This window comes from Archocentrus centrarchus, chromosome 21 (genome assembly GCF_007364275.1).
Source record: "Archocentrus centrarchus isolate MPI-CPG fArcCen1 chromosome 21, fArcCen1, whole genome shotgun sequence".
NCBI lineage: Eukaryota > Metazoa > Chordata > Actinopteri > Cichliformes > Cichlidae > Archocentrus > Archocentrus centrarchus.
This window is the reverse complement of record NC_044366.1, coordinates 23,255,073-23,274,480: the sequence shown is the minus strand read 5'-3', so window position 1 is coordinate 23,274,480 and position 19,408 is coordinate 23,255,073. Positions and strand designations below refer to the sequence as shown.

Genomic DNA, 19,408 nt, shown 5'->3' with positions numbered 1-19,408 from the left:
AGTTTTTTTGTTGCATAGGCTGTTTCTTCCAAAAAGCATTCGCAGCGTTTATGTCTCTCCTCACTAGAACAAAACAGATCTACAGCAAGACTTTTATTTAAATCCAGATCAGAAATTTGTCTCCAAATAAATGCTATAAAGTCCATGGAGGGTAGAATATCTCATTGTTTGCCCAGAGCTTATTCAGTTATTCTCAACTGTAAACATAGAACCAAGTATTTTGTCACCGCAAGAAACACTTTCAATTACAGCTCAGTAATAATGTGGTAAAAGTACAGGGTGTACCCTGCCTCTAGCCCTATAATAGCTGGGATAGGCTCTAGTCCCCCATGACCCTGAAAATGATAAGCGACAGAGAATGGATGGAAGTGGTGTAATAAGGAAACAAGTAGGTAATATGTTAATAGCAAGTTATTACTACTTTATTACCAAAGTAATAGCCACGTAATAGCCAAGTAATTATCTATGGCAGTGGTATAGCTGAGTAATATTACACAGAAATTTATAACAGGCCAATAATCATAAGTTAATGTTGTTTAATGTTATCTAATATATTAAAGCATGTTAGGTAATGAAGTACAAAGTACAACATTTACACCCAAAATAGAGTAAAAATACTTAAGTATAATGGACAAATACATGTGGTTCAATAAAGTACTTGTGTATATGGTAACATTATGTTTGTACTGGTCCTATCCATGCTCTTACTCAGTGGTGTGATGGTGGTGATGCCATATTTTAGTGGAACAGTGTCAGAAGTGTTGTATGTAGTTATGCTCTTTTTATATCACTTCATGGCATCAAACACATTTATTTGACAGCGTAGATGCTACAAATTAAGATTTGTTTTCTTCACATTTTCATCTTAATGTTTTATAAACTTATGATTACTATGATTTTCATTACAGAGAAATTACCCCAAGTTCAGCTAGTAACATAATAACTGGTTCTCAAACCTGTCGAAATATGGCGAGGTTCCCAAAAGACCTCACACCAGCACATACACGGCCTTGGTGGAAAAGTAGTAATGAAAGGAAATAATGGGGGTGTATTGTAGTTAGTTTTCTATGTGTCACTTAAAGGTTTCATATGAGTTAAATACAAAGTAAAAGTCCATCCATCTTCCGCTTATCCAGAGCCGGGTCGCGGGGGTAGCAGCCTAAGCAGAGAAGACCAGACCTCCCTCTCCCCAGCCACCTCCTCCAGCTCATCCAGGAGGACCAAAGGCGTTCCCAGGCCAGCCTAGAGATATTAAAAAAAAAAACTTCCTAAACTAAAAGTCCAAATAGAAATTAAGATTATTAAGTTTGTTTCAAGGTAGACATTTCACCAGCCCAGCCTGTAGACAAGTGTGTCTGTGTGTGTGTGTGTGTGTGTGTGTGTGTGTATGTATTCCTTTCTTAATAATTAATACCAATAGGGCAAATTTAGCCACAGCATTCAAAGACATTCTTCTGAGAACACATTTATTTATCCCAACGGGCAAAGGCTCATCTTTTAGCAGTATTTACAATATACAGTACAACTTTAATATCTGTACAGTTCTCTTAGGATACAAAAGAAAAAATGAAACTGTAAAGTTGTCAAACAAAATAAAAGGTATTAAAAACAGACATAAAAGAGTTTCCTGGCACAAGCTTTGCTAAAGGCTAAAAACATCAGGCTTAGCCTGTGTCTGAGGAGGATACCCTGCAAAAATCATTTAATAAAAAATGAAATAAAATAAGAGGTTATGAAATGGCTTTGTTCAAGTTCAGACTTGTCAAAGCCTTTTGACCATTAACACCATTATAGTACCATTCTGTACACAGGATAGTGGTGCTGTTAAATGATTGTAAACAGAAGGAGAGTAACTCTCTCAGTTGGCCTCCAGCTTCTTGAACACAGCCACAGACATTGATGCTGGATGTTTCAGCATGATTCATTCACCCTCGCTCGGTGTTAAAGGAATGTTATTGTGGAACAGTTCAGCATTTCATCTCAGTAAGGCCTGTCTATTAAGCTGAATGGCACTTAAAGTGCACACATGGATCTATCTCAAACAAGTGCACAATTACCTGCCTCAAAATGCCCTTTTACTCTCACACAACTCAGCTTATGAATGTGACTGTATTTCAAACAGTGCAAGCAAGTGCACATGTATTATGCAAGCTCTTTGACTCTAAAAGCGTCACATGGGTGTTCACATGAGTCTCACAGGTTTGTCTCATCCCATGCTGGGTCATTAATGCTTTTCAACATGTTCCTAACGAGTTTTTCTAGATCCTTCCGTGCCCTCTGCTCTTCCTCCAGTGACCTCTTCATCTTTTTATTATCCTGTGTTGGAAAACAATCATGAAATACATTTTAAAACAAATTTAAAGACGTTATTGTTAAATTATAATAAAAGAGGGATTACCAAAGTATTTATTTGACTTTTGTCGTTTCATAAACACACAGTGGGATGTGTCATGAGTCACCATGACACATCCCACAAATTCACCTGTTTCAGCTCTTGAACCTCATCCCTGAGGGCATATACCACATCTACCAGGCTCCTATAAAAAAAGAATGTATACACATACAATTACATCAAATAGAAGCAGCTTCGTTTATGAACCACAACACAACATATGACACATTGCCATTATTTATTTAAACATATGAAGCCAAAATGCAGAAGCAGTGTGTGAAAAACTAGGTACAGCCTTACTGCGTCCATAGGAATTAAGAGGGTAAGTAGCAACAAGGTGCTAACCAAAGGCACTTGATTGACAGTTCCTCAGTGAATGTAACCACCTCTATTAAAGCAGAGGTTGTGGCAGTTTCCTGGTCTAGAGCATTCAGGTGTGTGTTAACACAATCCCAAGGAGGAAAGACATCAGAAATTATCTTGAAATAGTAACAATCTGGAAAAGGTTATATAGTCGTTTCCAAACAATTTGAAGTCCATCATTATACAGTGAAAAAAAACATTCAAGACAGCTGCCAATCAGGAGTGGACGTCCCAGCAAATGTATTCATCCAAAGGTCAAACCGTGCAATGCTTAGAGAAAGTGTAAAAAACCTAGAGCTGCATCTAAGACACTATAGGCCTCAATATGTTTAATGTTAAGGTTCATGAAAGCACTGAACAAGTATGTCCCTTGTTTGGAGGAGTTGCCAGGAGAAAGCCTTTTCTGTCTGAAAAGAAAATGGTAGCATGACTTAGGTTTACAAAATTCCATTTGAAGTAAACAAGACTTCTGCAGCAATGTTTTGGAAAGAGGAGACCAAAGTGGAGATATTTGGCCACAAATACTTTCAGCCACCAGTGTTACCCCTCAGCCTTCTGGCAGTAGAATCTTTCGTGGCACGACTCCCCTGGAAGCAGAAGTTCTTGAACACATAATCACCAGCTCTCAGTAGATCTTAATGGGGTGTATATGAGCCTCACTGACTTTATTCACCATATCAATTCAAAAGCAAATGACTAAGTAAGAACAAGGAATAAGAAATGCTAAATATATATAAATATAATGCATCTACAGTATGAATTTGAAAATTCTAGGTGATATTGTTCTCGAGTTATCACGTTCACAAGCTTTTCAAAAAAATTGATCTCTGACCTTGACTTTGAGGTCAAGATCACAGGACCAAACACAGCATATCAGCACAAACATCTCGTACCAACTGCAAAGTACGGTGTGGAGGGGTGATGATTTGGGCTTGTTTTGCAGTCACGGGAACCAGGCACCTTACAGTCACTGAGTCGACTATGAACTCCTCTGTATCCACAGTACTCCTGACTTTGCGCCATTACCCCTAATTCATAGCGGAAGCCGGTAGTTTACTTCCGTTCATTTACTTTCCGTTTATTTAAACATTTTGACACTGCAGTTTCTTTTACCTGGCGTAAATGGTACCACATCGGGCATGGATACATTGTAAGGCTGTTTTAAAAAGCAGCGAGGACAATTCAGTAACAGTGCCTCATGCGTCACTTCTCACTGACTGGGTAAATGACATGAAATTATGGCCTGAAGTCAGCTACATCGACATTATCAATTACCTTGTTTTTTCCGAAGGTGTTGATGGCGAGAAATCACGTAATTGTAAGAGCACCAGATTACCTTCAAAGCAATAAAATCAATAAAGTAATGCTGAACAAATAAGGCAACGTTGTTTTCCTTAAAGCAGCTGTAGAGCCGAGCCAGAGCATTGGCCAAGCTAAGCACTTAGCATGGGTTATGCTAAGGGAAAGTGGAGTGGTGGAGATGGTCAGCTGTTCCTGTATCGCCGATTAGGGAAATCATGTAGTGATGCGGCAGCTATTCTGTAAAGCTATATCACTTATCTGGATATCACTGAAACAGAAACACGGGACTGGCCGAAGGCTGTGATCGAGAAGACACGCAGCTGTCATCTTGCTAACTGCTACGTGTTTACATGTGGAAGGCACGCATTGTTAAAGCTTTGTGTAGGCTGTATGCTGTAGTGTCAAACTATAAATAAAATAACGTAAAAATATAAGAGGTTGTACATTAAAGGAAAACTTAAAACATAAAGGAAAAAAAATACAGTAATAGGATGCGCAACTGGGTAGTATAATTTTGGGGAAAAAGAACAAATTTACAGAATAAAATAATTTGAAAAAAATGTACAGACTGACGTAGTGACAACTGACAACAGCACAAGTTGAACCCGTGCTCATCTTCCAACTAATAAAGCCGCCCGTTACAGCACAAAGTAACACAATTTAGTCATTAACTCTTTGGGTAACCGGAAGTATAAAACCGTACAGCGGAAGTAGCAGTCTGTCATGGCAGCCTACGTACGCTCTTACAGAAACCTGTGGTATTCTAGAGTCAAATGTGAGGCCATCTATCTGACGGCCAACACTTGGCTGAACTGTCCAACAGGACAACGATCCCAAGCACAGCAGCAAATCTAGAAAAGAATCAAGGTGTCGCAATGAACCAGTCAAAGTCCAGACCGCAGTCTGATTGAAAAGCTGAGGTGGGACCTTAAGAGAGCTGTGCATGAATTAATGCCTGCAAACCTCGATGAACTGAAGAAGCGTGGGACAAAATTCCTCCACAATGATGTGAGAGACGGATAAGTTATTGCTGCTAAAGGTGGTTCTACAAACTACTGATTCATGGGTCATACTTAACTTTTCACACACTGCTTCTGCATTTTAGTTGTTTTTGTTAAATAAAAAAATGGCATGGTGTAATGTGTCATGTGCTGTTGTTCATATGAGTTTGTATTTACCTCATTTTAAGACCTCGTGAGAACTAGATGACTTTTTTTTATTGCGTCTATGTAAAATATTAGAAACGAAAGGAGATGTACTTCCTTTTTTACCATGACTTCAGCATATTTGAAATGACTTTGTTTTTCTATTTTTTGTTTTGTTTTAAGCTTACCACCAACTTTACTTGTCTCCCTTTAACTTTGTCCTCTGAAACCAACTTAGCACACATTGAAAGGTGAGCTCAACAGCAAGATCAGTGTAGCGCTGCCTAAGGAGATTACCCCAAAGGTGAAAATCAGCCAAATGTTTGGAGCTGTTGAGCCATACCTGGCATACTGATGCAAATGAAAATGGTCCCAAATAAAAGTACTTTTTTACTCCTGTATGAGTAATGTTTGCGTCAACATGCAACGTGCAGTATTTTTGGAAAAATGACCAAACCTTTAAAAAATGTGGAGTGCATACATGTACAAGCAAGGATTTTAGGCAGGAATGAATGGGATTGAAGCTAAGCACCACACACAGGATGTGGAAGCAGAATAAGCAATTGTTGGGATGAGATTTACAGAATTTAAAGACAGTAACTCAAGGCAAGGAAGAAGCATGAAAAAGGGATTCATCCATCATCTTACTTTTCCTCCAAAGCACTTTGTCCGTTGCGACTAGGATCCTCCAAAAGCACTTTCTCCTCACCAGGAACGATCACATGCAGTCCCGTTTCCTTTCGCGGCCCTGTTTCAAAACAGAAGAGCGCTCAACAACTGGTACTTTTGATTGCTTCACAGAGTACAATAAGTCAGAGTCATCTTTGGTTTTAAGACCAAAGTCTGAATTTTATTAGAATGACAGTGTCCAAGAGAAGCAAACACACACACACACTTGGTTGCAGTTGGGTGTTAGTCGTGCACAGACCAGTTACCAGCCAAAACAAGACACAGAGGATAGAGAAAGCAAACGAGAGGCAAAAAAACAACAACAAAAAAAACAAAGTTGTTTGACCATTTGCGATACTTGTTAAACAAAAACACCAGAAAGTCAGTGTCTATCAAATGACAGATTTATTCAAAACTCAATACAGCTTTTGGGACTTGAACACTTCAGCAGTGTAGAACAAATACACTGAAGGCGCCGTTTGCAGATAAGACATGGCCACATGTGTGAACTGAGTACAACATTTGAGCACACAGAGGACAATGTTGGTTAAAGACAGTTGGTCTCGTCACCCTGCCTGTCCCACAGTTTGACTTAGTTTCTTAAACCACAGAATACACCTGTCACAAAGTATAGCACATGATATAAGGACAGTGATATTCTTAGCTCAAATATTCATAGAAGGTTGAATGGATTCTTTTTTCTTGCTCCAAGACAACTAGTATTTACAGAAAGGGACACTATGTGCTCTTTATATTTCAAGTCCACTCTGACGGTATTCTGAGCTCGAATGAGTAGTTCACATAGAAATGTTCCTGTATAATCGTGATCTCTTATTGTTTTTTTTTTTAAACCCTCAGTGCTATCAAAACACAGAAGGTGAGCATTTACACTACGAATGAGCATTTACTTTACAGTAACACTGAATACTTAAGTCTACCTTTAGGATTATATCTTACACACTCTAGGCAGACGACAAAAAGTACAGAATTGAACAGATTCAACCCCCCCACCCCACCCACTGGCCCGTTACATGATTGTGCAAAATAATTCAAACACTTCATGTTATTATTTCTGTGTAAACTCTGATACAGACCGAGAAAATATCAAAAAGAAAACAAATGATTCTTCCGGGGATCATTTTGTAAACATTGACATACAGAATAAAATATAAATATATTAAAAAAAAAAAAAAAAAGAGCCTTTATACCAAATAATAAATACAAGAAAGGAAAAAAAAAAAAAAAGAAATCAAGAACTGTAACATGGACCAATATATTCTATGTCACTCACATTGCTTACTGTAAGATGATGTCAACCTGTACTTTTAATACCAAGACTGGAAAAATACTTCTTCATAAAAATAGTCATTAATGCTAGATAGTATGGGAAGCCTCACAAGCCAGACAACACAAAGGCAAGTCTGGGTAATGAGGCCACAGCATAGGTGCTAGTTTGTTGAAACAAACAAACAAACAAACAAAGAAAAAAAAAAAAGGGGGGGGGGGGGGTCAAGTGGTATTTAATATCTTTGTGTAGTTCAAATTATCAGAGCATACAACAAGAGCTACACCTGGAGGAAACAGGAAAGAAGAGTTATTTGCTTCCTTTCAGTTTCATCAGTAACTTGATTCCACTCACTCTTGTCTCTCCTGTTTGAAAGCTAGTAAAAAAAAAAAAAGGCTAACAAACAGCTGTTTTCTGTTCTCCTGGCACATAAACATGACTTAACCATGTAAGTGTTTCTCCTTACTTGCAGGGCTAGTAAGGAGCTGGAGTTGCAACATGTTTTGCCACACTTAACAGAAAATAAATAAATAGTTTTGTCAAAATTTAAAATTATTCTGCTGAATTTTGTTTCCTAAAAACAGTGACTTTTAAAAAGGTCCTCACTGCTGGATTTTATTATCCAACTAGCTCTTCTCACTCTTTGTGCCAGGTTTCAGATTCGTGTTGACTGGGAGTATTATCAATCTTAACATTGAATTTGGCAAGAAGTTTATTAAGTGCATTTCCTGAAATGCCAAACTGTTTCTTTAACTAGGGGAGACATACCCCCATCAAACAAAGGCTTTCAATCTGTACTACAGGACTGTAACTGTTTTAGTTTGTAGTTCGCGGCTAACTGAAGCCAAACTGATGCACTCTGCCTGTTTTATAGCAAACTTTTTTTTATTTAATTCAGTAACTTGAGTATTATACCAGAGTATAAATGCAAACCTGTGATGCTGACAGAAGCATTACTAGATGTTAAAGGGGACCCATTATGACACTATTCTTATTTTTGGACTCTACTCAAGTATCTTTGCATGATTACTGCTCACTAAAATCCTTATACTGCTCTATGGTGTAGCCCCTTCTTTCATGCAAGCTGTTTTAGCGCCTCTCCTTTTAAGCCACCTTTCTTCTGATTGGCTGTCCCTTACAAACAGAAAATCCCCTCTTTTACATCATACACATTGAAGAGAAGAAACAACTATCAAACTGAACTTTTAGAGCCCTCTGAATCCTGAGAGTTTGATTCATAAGGATTACATGTACCTCATTTGAACCTTGAAATGGTAAAAGTGGATTTTTAACTGGTTCACTTTAAGATCAAGCTCAGGATGACGCTTTAGAGACTACACTAGGAGTAATATCAAAATTAATCATAATAAGGGTCACTTCATTTAAAAAAAAAAAAAAATTATATAAATTATATATTTAAAAAATGCTATCCAATTACTTAACTCCAGTGGTTGTATGTAGTGTTGCAAACAGTTTGCCCCCAACCTGATACCATTGAGCTAAGTGGAATTATATCTGCAGTGCTCACAGAAGAAGTACTAAAAATTACCTGCACATCTACATTCTACTATAGGCAAGTGTGAAATTAGTTTTTTTTGTAATTTAGTTGAACAAAACCTTATTATATATCAGTCTTGGTTGAATGGCTTTAATCAAATTGGTAATATCTTGATTGGAGAGTAAAGAGTATGTGATAATCTCCTCTTTCTGTAGCAGCTATAGACAAAGGACAAAATAAAACAGAAATTTCACAAACTATTAAACTCTGAATGTTTCATTAAACCACTGAATATTCAATTTGGACTGAATAGTCAATAGCTATCTGGAATGTTAAATTTCATTCTGCCAAGGGCTTGCAACAGGAGTATAACTTTACATTCTGAAAATTATATGAAACATTGATAATTTGGATATTACATTTGCATGCTGTTATAGTTTCAGACAGCAGAGCGATATGTGCCTGTATCTGTGTGCGTGTGCCTGTGTAGCATCTGTGCTATGTTTGAGCATACATGCTCTTTTAAAAAAAAAAAAAAAAAAAAAAATACACATACTGGAGAGGAGTAGTACACAGTAAATAAAGTACAGTCATTCCTGAATTACATCTGAATATCAGACAGGAAAAGCTCAGTCCCCATTTCTCCCTCCCCTGGGTCTCCCTCCCATACATCCCACTCCAAAATCCCTGTACTCTCTCTTGAGAGTTTACTCTATTTATGGTCAAACAAGGAGAGTGGTCACATTCAAGATAAATTAAGAATAAATTATCAAACACCTACTGCATGACAACTACAGAAAGAGAGGAGGCACATAAAAGGGAAAATGGCAAAGGCAACAGAGAGATGCCAGAAACATCTTCAAACAAGCTGTTGAAAAATAAATAAACCAAATAAGTTAACAAAAGAAAATGAAAAATTATAATAGAAAATAAATAGATAAATTAAAAAAAAAAATCTATTTTTTTAATACACTGAAGAGAAAAGAGGTAAACGGGCTGTACTTCACTTCCCAGCACAGCGTGGCAGTACTGTACGGTCTTCAGTTCTGGTGAGAGATGCAGCTCTTGCGCGGCACTGAACCCATCCTGTAACTGTGGGTGGTCCAGATGGAGTCATAGTCTGAGTCCTCCGAAAGATCGGAGGTCAGTTCTGGCCGAGACACGCTGCTACGGCGGCCCGGCGAGTCCACGCAGGACTGGTCCACGTCAGCCAGCACGTGGTTGTGCATCAGGTCAGTGCCCTGCCAGGCTGGTCGGAGCGGGCCGAGTTGACGGTGACGTTGCAAATGTAGGAGGAGGAAATGGTGGTCGTGGGAAGAGGAGTGACGGCACAGGGAGGGAGGAGGCAACACACGCAACATGCAACAAATGGTAAATCATAAAACCAATGAAAGATGCAGGATGGGATGATGGGAGAAATTTACAGGAAAAAAAAAAAAAAAAAAAAGATGAGGAAAGGATAAACTCAAGGAAAATAATGCCAAAAGGAAAGGAATGGAGGAGAGACAGGAAGAAGAAAAGATACTGTTAGAGGGGTCAGTTCAGAGTACCAGCGTTAAAGAAAGGCACTGAGTACAGAATACAGATGTACAGCAGCTGCTACACAGAGAGCAAGATCCCGTATGAAGCTCTTTTCTTGTGTGTGTATATGTACGGGTAAGAGTTAGCCTTTTCTTACTAGAGTTAAGAGTCTGCCTGGTTTTGGCGCTGGTGCAGTATGCCTCAATAACTTTCAGGATTTGGGCGTCTTCTTCCAGAGCAGCTGTACCTGAGAAAGAGAAGGTGCCATTTATAAAACAACAACATGCCGTTTTTCATAGATTTACAACATGCTACCTGCTTGCCGTTGCTAAGCTAAGAGCGTCACTATTTGATAGATAAGAGAGTGGCAGTGACCTTTTCTTGCCAAGGCTGCCATTCAGGCATTTCTCAAATGTCAAACTATTATTAAAAAAGAAAACTCTAGGCATGTGAGCATAAAAGATTTTAAACATACTCTTCCTCAAGGCAAATTCCTCTTCAGACTGTTTCCGCTCAGGTTTGCGTTTGGGAAGGAGCTTCTTCACACTCTTAGGACTTTTACTAAGGTCCTGCACATGGAGGGCAAAAGGTAGAAAATATGAGAAGTCTATATTAATATAACATTTTTAAAAAAAAGTCTATTATGCAGTTCACTACATGGTTTTAACATTAGCAGCTTTACCTCCTTGTAGCAGAGGGCAGCAGAGGGCCGTAGTGGTGGTGCAGGTCGTAGGCAGCTCAGGCTCCACGGTTTGGGGGTATTTGGTGGTTCCAGTGGGCCCCACATCATGGTGTTGTGAGAAGTCCCGTGGGAGGATGGGTGAGGCAGGGTGTGGTAGGTGGGAGCCACTGTCAAGGCCCTGTTCTCAGCATGTCGGGATGGAGTGAGAGGGTGAGATGGGAGCTGGGGGGGGGATAACAAAACCGCGTGTTTACTACATGGGCTATAAGGCCATATCCAAGCAATTTCAGATCACTGTAGCCACAATCCAGACATCATTAACAAGTACAAGGTACTCCACACATTCAAGAACACTATGGTCAGATGAGACAAAGATGGAGCTCATTGGGCTTTTGTTTGGCGACCTGAACCCCATTGAGAATTTGTGAAGAGAACTAAAGGTCATGGGAACCCCTCAAATCTTAGGGACCTGGAGAAGTTCACTAAAGAAGAGTGAGCCAACGTCACCGCAGAGATGTGTAGAAATCTTGTGATCAAGTGTTTGAAGGCTGTAACTACAAATAAAGGCTTTGCCATTGTTTACTGGAAAAAAGTATGAATAATTCTGGACATGGATTATAAATAAATCTGTCAATACTAAAAAAATTATTAAATATATTGACAAAATAATTTAACTGTTCGCACAGCCTTATGTCATCTTCTCAAGATATTGTGCAACAATATATTTGACCTGTCAAAAATATATCTAAAGAAAAAAAATTGACAGGGGTATGAATAATTTGGGCCATAACTGTAGTTACTGCTGTCACCATTTTTTTTTCTAAAATTAAAAGTTAAAAAAAAAAAGATTAAAAAAAAAATCTGTTCAATTCAAAATTCTTCATGCATAAAAACTAAAGAGCATACTGTGTACTGAAAGTAGGGCATTCCTAACATGAACACCTAACCCACTGACTTATTTGAACAGTTAACTAATAAAAGTTTGAAAATTTGAATGTTTGAAAGTTGACTGCCCACCCAGCAGGGTGATGGCAAAAACCCATCAGACTTTTTATGCTGAGGAGTAAAAACTGTCAGGTTGTTTGCTGACTTTGTAAAAACTAACTGCCTTACAAAAGCAGACAAGTATACTAAATGCCAAGTCTACAGTGTCTTATTTTTATGCCTTCATCTCACCCTATCCCCAGCCACCTCCTCTGTCCCTCCACCCCTCGGCATCTCCTCCTTCACTACAGCCATGAATCTCTTCTGTGGTCTTCCTCTTTTCCTCCTGCCTGGCAGCTCCATTGTCAACATCCACTATCCCTCCTCTGCACATGTCCAAACCATCTCAGACTTACCTCTCTCACTTTGTCTCCAAAGAACTCAACCTGAGCTGATATACTCTTCTACTCTCCCTCCTCCAGCTCGGCTTTCTGTCTTTTTGTCAGTGCCACCGTCTCCAAACCATACATCACAGTCTCACTACCATTTTTTAAACCTTTCCTTTCACTCTTGCTGTTATCCTTCTATCACAAATCACCTGACAATCATCTCCACAGTGTAGTTCATATAAAGGATTTTCAACTGATTAAAACATGTAATTAATTTCAATTTGATTTAATTTTTTTGGGTGAAGTCTCAGCCCTTGTAGGCAGAGGGCAACCATATCCAAGTTGCAGTCAATATAGTTCTCAGAGCATCACATAGATTCAGAGGTGGGAAGTAACGAAGTACAAATACTTCGTTACTGTACTTTACTTGAGTATTTATTTTACTTTTACTTTTTACTTTTACTCCCTACATTTTTACACAAGTATCTGTACTTTCTACTTCTTACATTTTCAAACAGACTCGTTACTTTAGGTTTAACACGTCTGAGAAAAGTTTGCATTTCCGTCAAACATCAAACGATCTAAATGGAGGAATAATAACATAAAAGAGACAATCGTACTGGCGTATCCTCCATCACCGGACTTACAAAGGGATTAAATACACAAACCCATTTAATTAATGTCTCATTTATAGCGCTATAATCAGGAGTTACAGCGGGCCGGACCGAGTCTGTAAGTTGCGCTCACGGGACATGAACAGCTTAGCTAGCGCTACTGAAGAGGAGTAACGTGTGGCAGGTAAATGCAACGTTTTTAAATGCTCAACAAATATCTGCAAACACACAAAGTGTGTGCAGTTTGTCACACAGTGTGTCTGCTAGCTAAAAGAAGAGCTGCTGTATTTCAGGGAGAGAAAAGAGAGAGAAGTTCACTCAGAGATGGAGAAAGAGGACAGGAGAGGAAGAAGAGAGGTTAGATTTAAAGGTAAGGACTGCAAAACAAGTATGCTGACTTTGTGTTATTCAACGATTGTATGAAAATACTGCAGTTTAGTACCTAATACCTTTTATATTATTACAATAATATACAATATAATGAGGTTCAGTTAGCTTACAGAAAAATAGCAGGTAGAAACGTCCTCCAATAAGCTACTTTTACTTTCTTACTTTGAGTACATTTCAGAGCCTGTACTTTTTTACTTTTACTTAAGTAAAGAAATTGAACCAGTACTTCAACTTTTACCAAAGTATTTTTTAACACAAGTACTTGTACTTCTACTTAAGTATAGAATGTCAGTACTTTTGCCACCTCTGCATAGATTCTTGTATACTGCCATTAAAACACCTCAAATATTGATCTGACCTGAGGTCTAGGTTGGTAGTTCTTTTAACATCATACACAGGCAAACGGCCCTTTTGGGAAACACCTCCCCCAACAGCCTAGATGCCCTATACCCCAGATTCTCTTGGGAATGCAAGATTGAACCAGATATGATTCATTCCTCTAGCTATATATGTGACACTGCTCTATTTTTAAAATCTGCCATAATAACATCTTTATATAAGTCTTCCAGATAACAGTTGCCTCGTTTCACAGTAGCGGCACCCAACATGCACAGTGCCATATTTTCTGCGTATATCATTCTGCGGATAATTGCTGACTGTACATTTTTATTAATTTCAGTAAATGCAGCTGTGTATTGTGGCAATTCCAGTGGCAGGAATAAGCCACTTCACGTGGGTTTGTATCGTCATTGCTGGACATTATGTTTGTAATTATGGTAATTAAGGGGTCATAGTCAATGAGATGTGAAAAAAAAGAATAGAAAATTATCTGCATATGAGTATGTAATCATGGAGTTCTGACCGTGTGGCAGGGAACAGTGAGAGGTTTGTGGCTGGGCGTTGTGGCTGCAGTGTGTTTGATCTGTCTGGTCAGGTGTTCCACCCAGTCCTGCAGGTCCTGCTGGTTGGTGCAGATCACCTGGAGACGGTCAAACATTGTGCCTGCAAGAACAGGGGCAATATTGTTAATGAAAAAAACAACAACAACAACAACCACATGAGAATGAATCAGATCCTTACCATTGAGCTCAAAAGCATTTTTATGGGCTTCACAGTCTTCTAGTTTGGTTACTGTCATGCCTGCCAGGGGCAATTTTCCCTGCAGGTGAAACAACCACAGCAATTACATAAGGTACAAGAAAAAAAAACACTTTTATTTTTTTACATTTTATTTATTTCATATATTTTATATATTTAGGCTTGAGAGGGGGGAAAAAAGAAGAACTTTAAGTGAGGCTACTGACCTGGAATATGAAGCCACTCATCCTGGGGCTGGCAGACAGCATGAGGAGGATGTGGGGGAAGAGCATGAGGTAACGCTCACTCTTCTCCTAAAGAAATAAATGCACAGGACGAGTAAGTAAATCCCTTTTTTTTGGTACACATATGATGCCTTGTGCTATCCATTTCAAAGGAACTCTCAAGCTCTTTAAGTTACACAAGTTAAATACTCTGTTTTCTTTTTTTTTTTACTTAGGAATAGAACCTCCCTATCAGCCTGTGCTGATGGGGGAGCAAAAGTAAAAACAAAGACACAGGAGCAACCAGACCACTGCAAATCTGAGGCAAATATAGCCCAAAAAAGGAAAGAATTATTTTTGACAAATCAGATGATCTCCTTATGTGCTTGCAGCAAAGGTTCAGTGACTGGTTACTGGCCCACATCTTAAGATATGAGAACCACACAGCCTACAGATGAAGGCTGCAGCAGCAAGGACTGGGTAGGTATAAATCATGGGTGTTTTTAGCTTTGATTTAATATTTGCAAGTTTTCAAACACATTTCTGTCCCACTCTCTTTAACTTTAACCTAATTATGTTGACTCATTGACATGAACTAGCTAACTGTACTGCAGCTGTTGAATGAATTAGTTAAATGGCAACAAAAAGACTGTGATGTATGCACTGTGATATCATATTTCTAGGAAGTGACTATTGAAGCGAGTGAAGTACAGGTGAAGGAGGCGGATGGCATGAGTACCTCTGACAGCTGACTCTGCACTAAGACCTGGCTCATGTAGATCACCGAGCCTAGGGTCTTGATGTCGTCCCCCTCCCACAGCCGGATGGACTCAGTAAGAATCTGCAGCTCCAGCTCCTTTCGTTTCCGCACCTCCTGGCACTGAGCCTGGTGTGATGGAGACAAACGACTGTTTCAAACCCTGCTCTCGATCCATTTCGCTTCATATAAAGTCTGGTTACGTGATATGTCTGACTAGAGATGAAAGGTGTTCAGCTTACAGACAGATTTTTGAAAGACGTCATGCACTTCTGAATGTCTGGCCTGTCTGGATGATTCTCCTAAAAGAACAAACACATTTTACACATTTAACAAAAAGCTAAACACAGGAGCTCAAGGCAGATAGTTATCCAGAGGCACGCACCTCCATGTGTCTCTCAAGCTCTTTAAGTAGTGTAGGGTATTTGTCCAGTCTCATAAAGGGTTTACTGAGACCTGTGGTCAGGGTGAGGATCCCAGGACTGACAGCGCCGCGCCCTTCCATAAACTCTCCCAATACTTCACTGCAAGAAAACCCAAAGAGAAACAAAACATTTCATCTACGCCACAAACAACATCTTCACAGGATTTGCAAGCAACACATCAGTTGCCTTTGTTAGTTATTTAATAGTTTCAAGAGACACTGAAGGTCAAACCATCCTTAATAAATGCTCTGTAAAATGTCAGAAAATACTGAATTGTTCCTCTCACTGTGTCCTACAGCTCAAAGTAATCTAATTATAATCTGTTGGACAAAGACATTTTTGTACCACAGAGGTTCAGGGATTACAAGCATTTTTATACACAGTCCCCCATTTTCAGAGGCTCAAAATTAATTGGACAAACTAAAATAATTATACATGTAAGGATTGGTTTAAATGCTTACTTAGATGAAAATTCTTTGCAGTCAGTATCTGCCTGAAGTCTAGAACTTCAGCATCACCAAATGCTGTGCTTCCTCCCCTGAGGTGCTCTGCTAAGCCTTTTACTGCAGCTGACTTCAGTTTTTATTTAACTTTAAAGCTGCTCTGCTGGGTTGAGATCAGGTGACTGACTTGGCCATTGCAGGATATTTAATTTTTGTGCCTTGAGAAACTCCTGGGCTGCTTTTGCAGTATGCAAAATAGTCAAGTTAATCTTGGTTTTATCTCTCCAAAGAATTTGTCTTCCAGAACTGTGCCGGGTCTTTTATTTTTGTTTTTTCAGCTATATATATATATATATATATATATATATATATATATATATATATATATATATATACACACAAATTCAATGCTTTGAATACATTTCAGCTATTGTGCCTTTTTCATTTATCACTTTTTGTAAAACCCCTTGAATTAAAGCTGAAAGTCTGCTCTTCAGTCACGCCTTCATTGACTGATCAGAAACCCACTGTGGTGGTGTGCAGAGGCAGAACTACAAAAAAATGTGCCTGCAAAAGAGATATACCTTAAAAAAAGGCCATCTTAAAAACTTTACAAAGTGCAATTTAGAAAAATTACATAATCAAAACACTGCCACCTCAGCACCTTCATGTGGACAGTATTTGTTACAGTCCATCCAGACGGTAATATCAGAAATCCTACAGACACATTTAGAATGATATAATTTAATAAGGGCAACGTGAAACGCTGACAAACTGTAATTCAGGTGCATCTCAGGTCAGCCTCTACAGGCTAAATTATTATCTCAGAATTTTCTGTCCTCTTCACAGCTCCTCTAAATTTCATGTTACTAAGGCTGCTTAGTCAAATTTACATTCAGCCCATCACCTCCAGATAGTTTGTGCTAATGCGTCACATCTCAACTCATCAACAGAACAGAACGCTGCACTCCTTTTTTTTTTTTTTTTTCTTTTTAAGGACAATCTGTTCAAACATTAATGTGGGCGTTCTTGTTGTCGTCACATCTGATTACTCCGGTTTGGTTATGACCATCCCCTGACCACTTGCTTTAATAATTAGTTGACGTGCATGAGGTGATGTCAGATTATTTTACAGACTTGTTGGTTCATGGTGCCCTGGTCTTTTGGACCTTAAGCCTCTTACACTGTTCTCTCTGTAATTTGCTACTGCAAACACATTTTTCTTTCATCCCCCTTTCCTTCAGCTGCACTCACACTGCTTTCTGAAGAAGCTTTCTGTATAGTAATGGAACAGACTGGACAGTACTGATTAGCGTGTCAAGCCAAAACATGTTCCACAACTAAGACCATGTTCAGCGTCAACAATGTGACAAGCCCCCCCTTCGTTTGTTAACACTGGCATTTGTACAACATGTGACCTGCTGTGCTCCATGTGAGGAGGGCTGCCAACACTGTAAAAGAATATTAATGAAGCTGATGTGAGCATACCTGTGTTGGGTGAGTATATTTACTGCAGAGGGATGGTTCGAGCAGTAACCAACATAGAGAGCCTTCATCTGTGGCATGTGCTTGAGGAAGAAGCCGCCCACCCTCTGTTGGTTTTCTGGAAGCCTAAAGAGATTTAAAAAAATAAAAGTAAAAGGATCACAATATATCTATATAAACTAGACAACCTACAGCTACACTGAGAAGAAAATGATACAGGCAACGTGTACATATGCAATGTAATTCTGTGAATTTCCACAATGCACACTCTAGTCCAACATCCCTGTAGTACATGCAGCCCAACACTAGATGTCCCTCTGCTTATTATGAAACAGTGAAGATGCTGCTGCAGTGGGGCTATGCGTGTGTGTGCTGGGAGGGACTAACTTGGTGCACTCCTCCAGTGATTGGACGAGCATCTGCTGGAAGGTGCTGATCTCCTCCAGGTTTCCCAGAATCAGAGCCACGTCTGAGCTGCTCAGTCTGGAAGAAAAAGTGACAAGGTAGCAAACTGGTTACATATTATTCAGTAATGTCTACATATAATATACCTTGCTGTTTAGGTTTATGTAAAAAAAAAAAACAAAAAAAAACAAAAAAAAAACAAATTAAAAATCCAGGTTCATTTTAAACATGTCTATTATACAACAGTTTGTGCTTTATGTCTAAGCGAGCTGTACTTTTCAATGTTCTGAAGAGGTCGCAGGTAGTTCATCAGGAGGCTCTGAAGGTCCTTGGAATATTCTGTCTCTGTTTCTAAAATATTCTGTAACACCTACAAATAAAAAGGAGAGAAATGAAATTATCGAGGTTACACAGATTTTATTATGCTCATTCAGAATGACAATAATAACTAATCCTATTCATTTTAATTAATTCTTTGGCTGCTTTGAAGCTCTTCTTCTATCGCACACCAAAATACATAAATGACTACACAAATATATAAATATGTAGTGTGTCAATAAGTTTCACAATTTGCTTCAAGTGGAAATTATCCACAATTATCCATAAGACCCACACAAACAGATAAGCATGCTTTAGAGGAACCTCTAGGTGATGAAAATGCACTGAGACAGTAAACAATTTCACTTTGCTTGCATAACTGAGGAGACAGCGTCTCTCAGTGAAGATAATTAACAGATGGAAACAAAAGCAAAGATTCAGACACAGATAGAAGGTCGTGCAACAAAAAAAAAATGTGCTCAAAAACAGAGACAGGAAACACAGAGAAGCAAGAAAATCAGACTAACAGGAGAACCTTCAGACAACTGTTAGGTTGCTTCCTTACCAAATTATAGTATGTCTTGCTGATTGCAGAAGTGTCAAAGCCTTTAGGTGGGCTCTTAAGGGTGCCAGACTTGGGGGACACTTGTTTGTCTGTGGTCAGAAAGGAAACAAACGATTTAATGCAAGTACTCACACACTGAACCTCAAGTCATTTTAAATCCAATATGACAGAAAACTCAGCAATAAGCAAGAGTTTGTCTACCCATGTTTTTATAATCACTGGCCACTTTGTTAGGTATACATTGTCAGTACACAGTTGGACTCCTTTTTGTCTTCAGAAATACTTTAATTCTTCGTGGCATCGATTCAACAAGGTGCTGGAAACATTCCTCTCAGATTTTGGTCCGTATTGAGACAATAGCATCACAAAACTGCTGCAGATTTGTCAGCTGCAAATCCATGATGTGAATCTCCTGTTCTGTTCCACCAGATCCCAAAGATGCTCTGTTAAGATTGAGATCTGGTGACTGTGGAGGCCATTTGAGTACAATGAACTCATTGTCATGTTCAAGAAATCAGTTTGAATGATCTGAGCT

The 19,408-nt window shown here is 38.9% G+C and overlaps 1 protein-coding gene across 3 annotated transcripts in view; it reads right to left on the bottom strand.

Annotated features, from left to right (window-relative positions):
* Nucleotides 1-1,455: 1,455 nt before the first annotated feature.
* Nucleotides 1,456-19,408, bottom strand: part of arhgef7a (Rho guanine nucleotide exchange factor (GEF) 7a) — a 32,876-nt gene continuing 14,923 nt past the window's right edge. The window contains exons 7-23 of one of the 3 annotated variants that reach the window (XM_030757895.1): nt 18,874-18,962; nt 18,266-18,360; nt 17,973-18,068; nt 17,589-17,711; nt 15,618-15,756; nt 15,475-15,534; nt 15,215-15,361; nt 14,479-14,565; nt 14,255-14,333; nt 14,037-14,176; nt 10,858-11,079; nt 10,651-10,744; nt 10,333-10,422; nt 9,724-9,903; nt 5,851-5,950; nt 2,483-2,537; nt 1,456-2,316 (exon numbers count right to left, since the gene is read on the bottom strand). In XM_030757895.1, the coding sequence (XP_030613755.1) occupies nt 2,194-2,316; nt 2,483-2,537; nt 5,851-5,950; nt 9,724-9,903; nt 10,333-10,422; nt 10,651-10,744; nt 10,858-11,079; nt 14,037-14,176; nt 14,255-14,333; nt 14,479-14,565; nt 15,215-15,361; nt 15,475-15,534; nt 15,618-15,756; nt 17,589-17,711; nt 17,973-18,068; nt 18,266-18,360; nt 18,874-18,962 (1,919 nt within the window). In that variant the 3' untranslated portion in view covers nt 1,456-2,193. The remainder of the gene's footprint in view (nt 2,317-2,482; nt 2,538-5,850; nt 5,951-9,723; nt 9,904-10,332; nt 10,423-10,650; nt 10,745-10,857; nt 11,080-14,036; nt 14,177-14,254; nt 14,334-14,478; nt 14,566-15,214; nt 15,362-15,474; nt 15,535-15,617; nt 15,757-17,588; nt 17,712-17,972; nt 18,069-18,265; nt 18,361-18,873; nt 18,963-19,408) is intronic. The other 2 variants (XM_030757893.1, XM_030757894.1) reach the window with 2 other exon arrangements.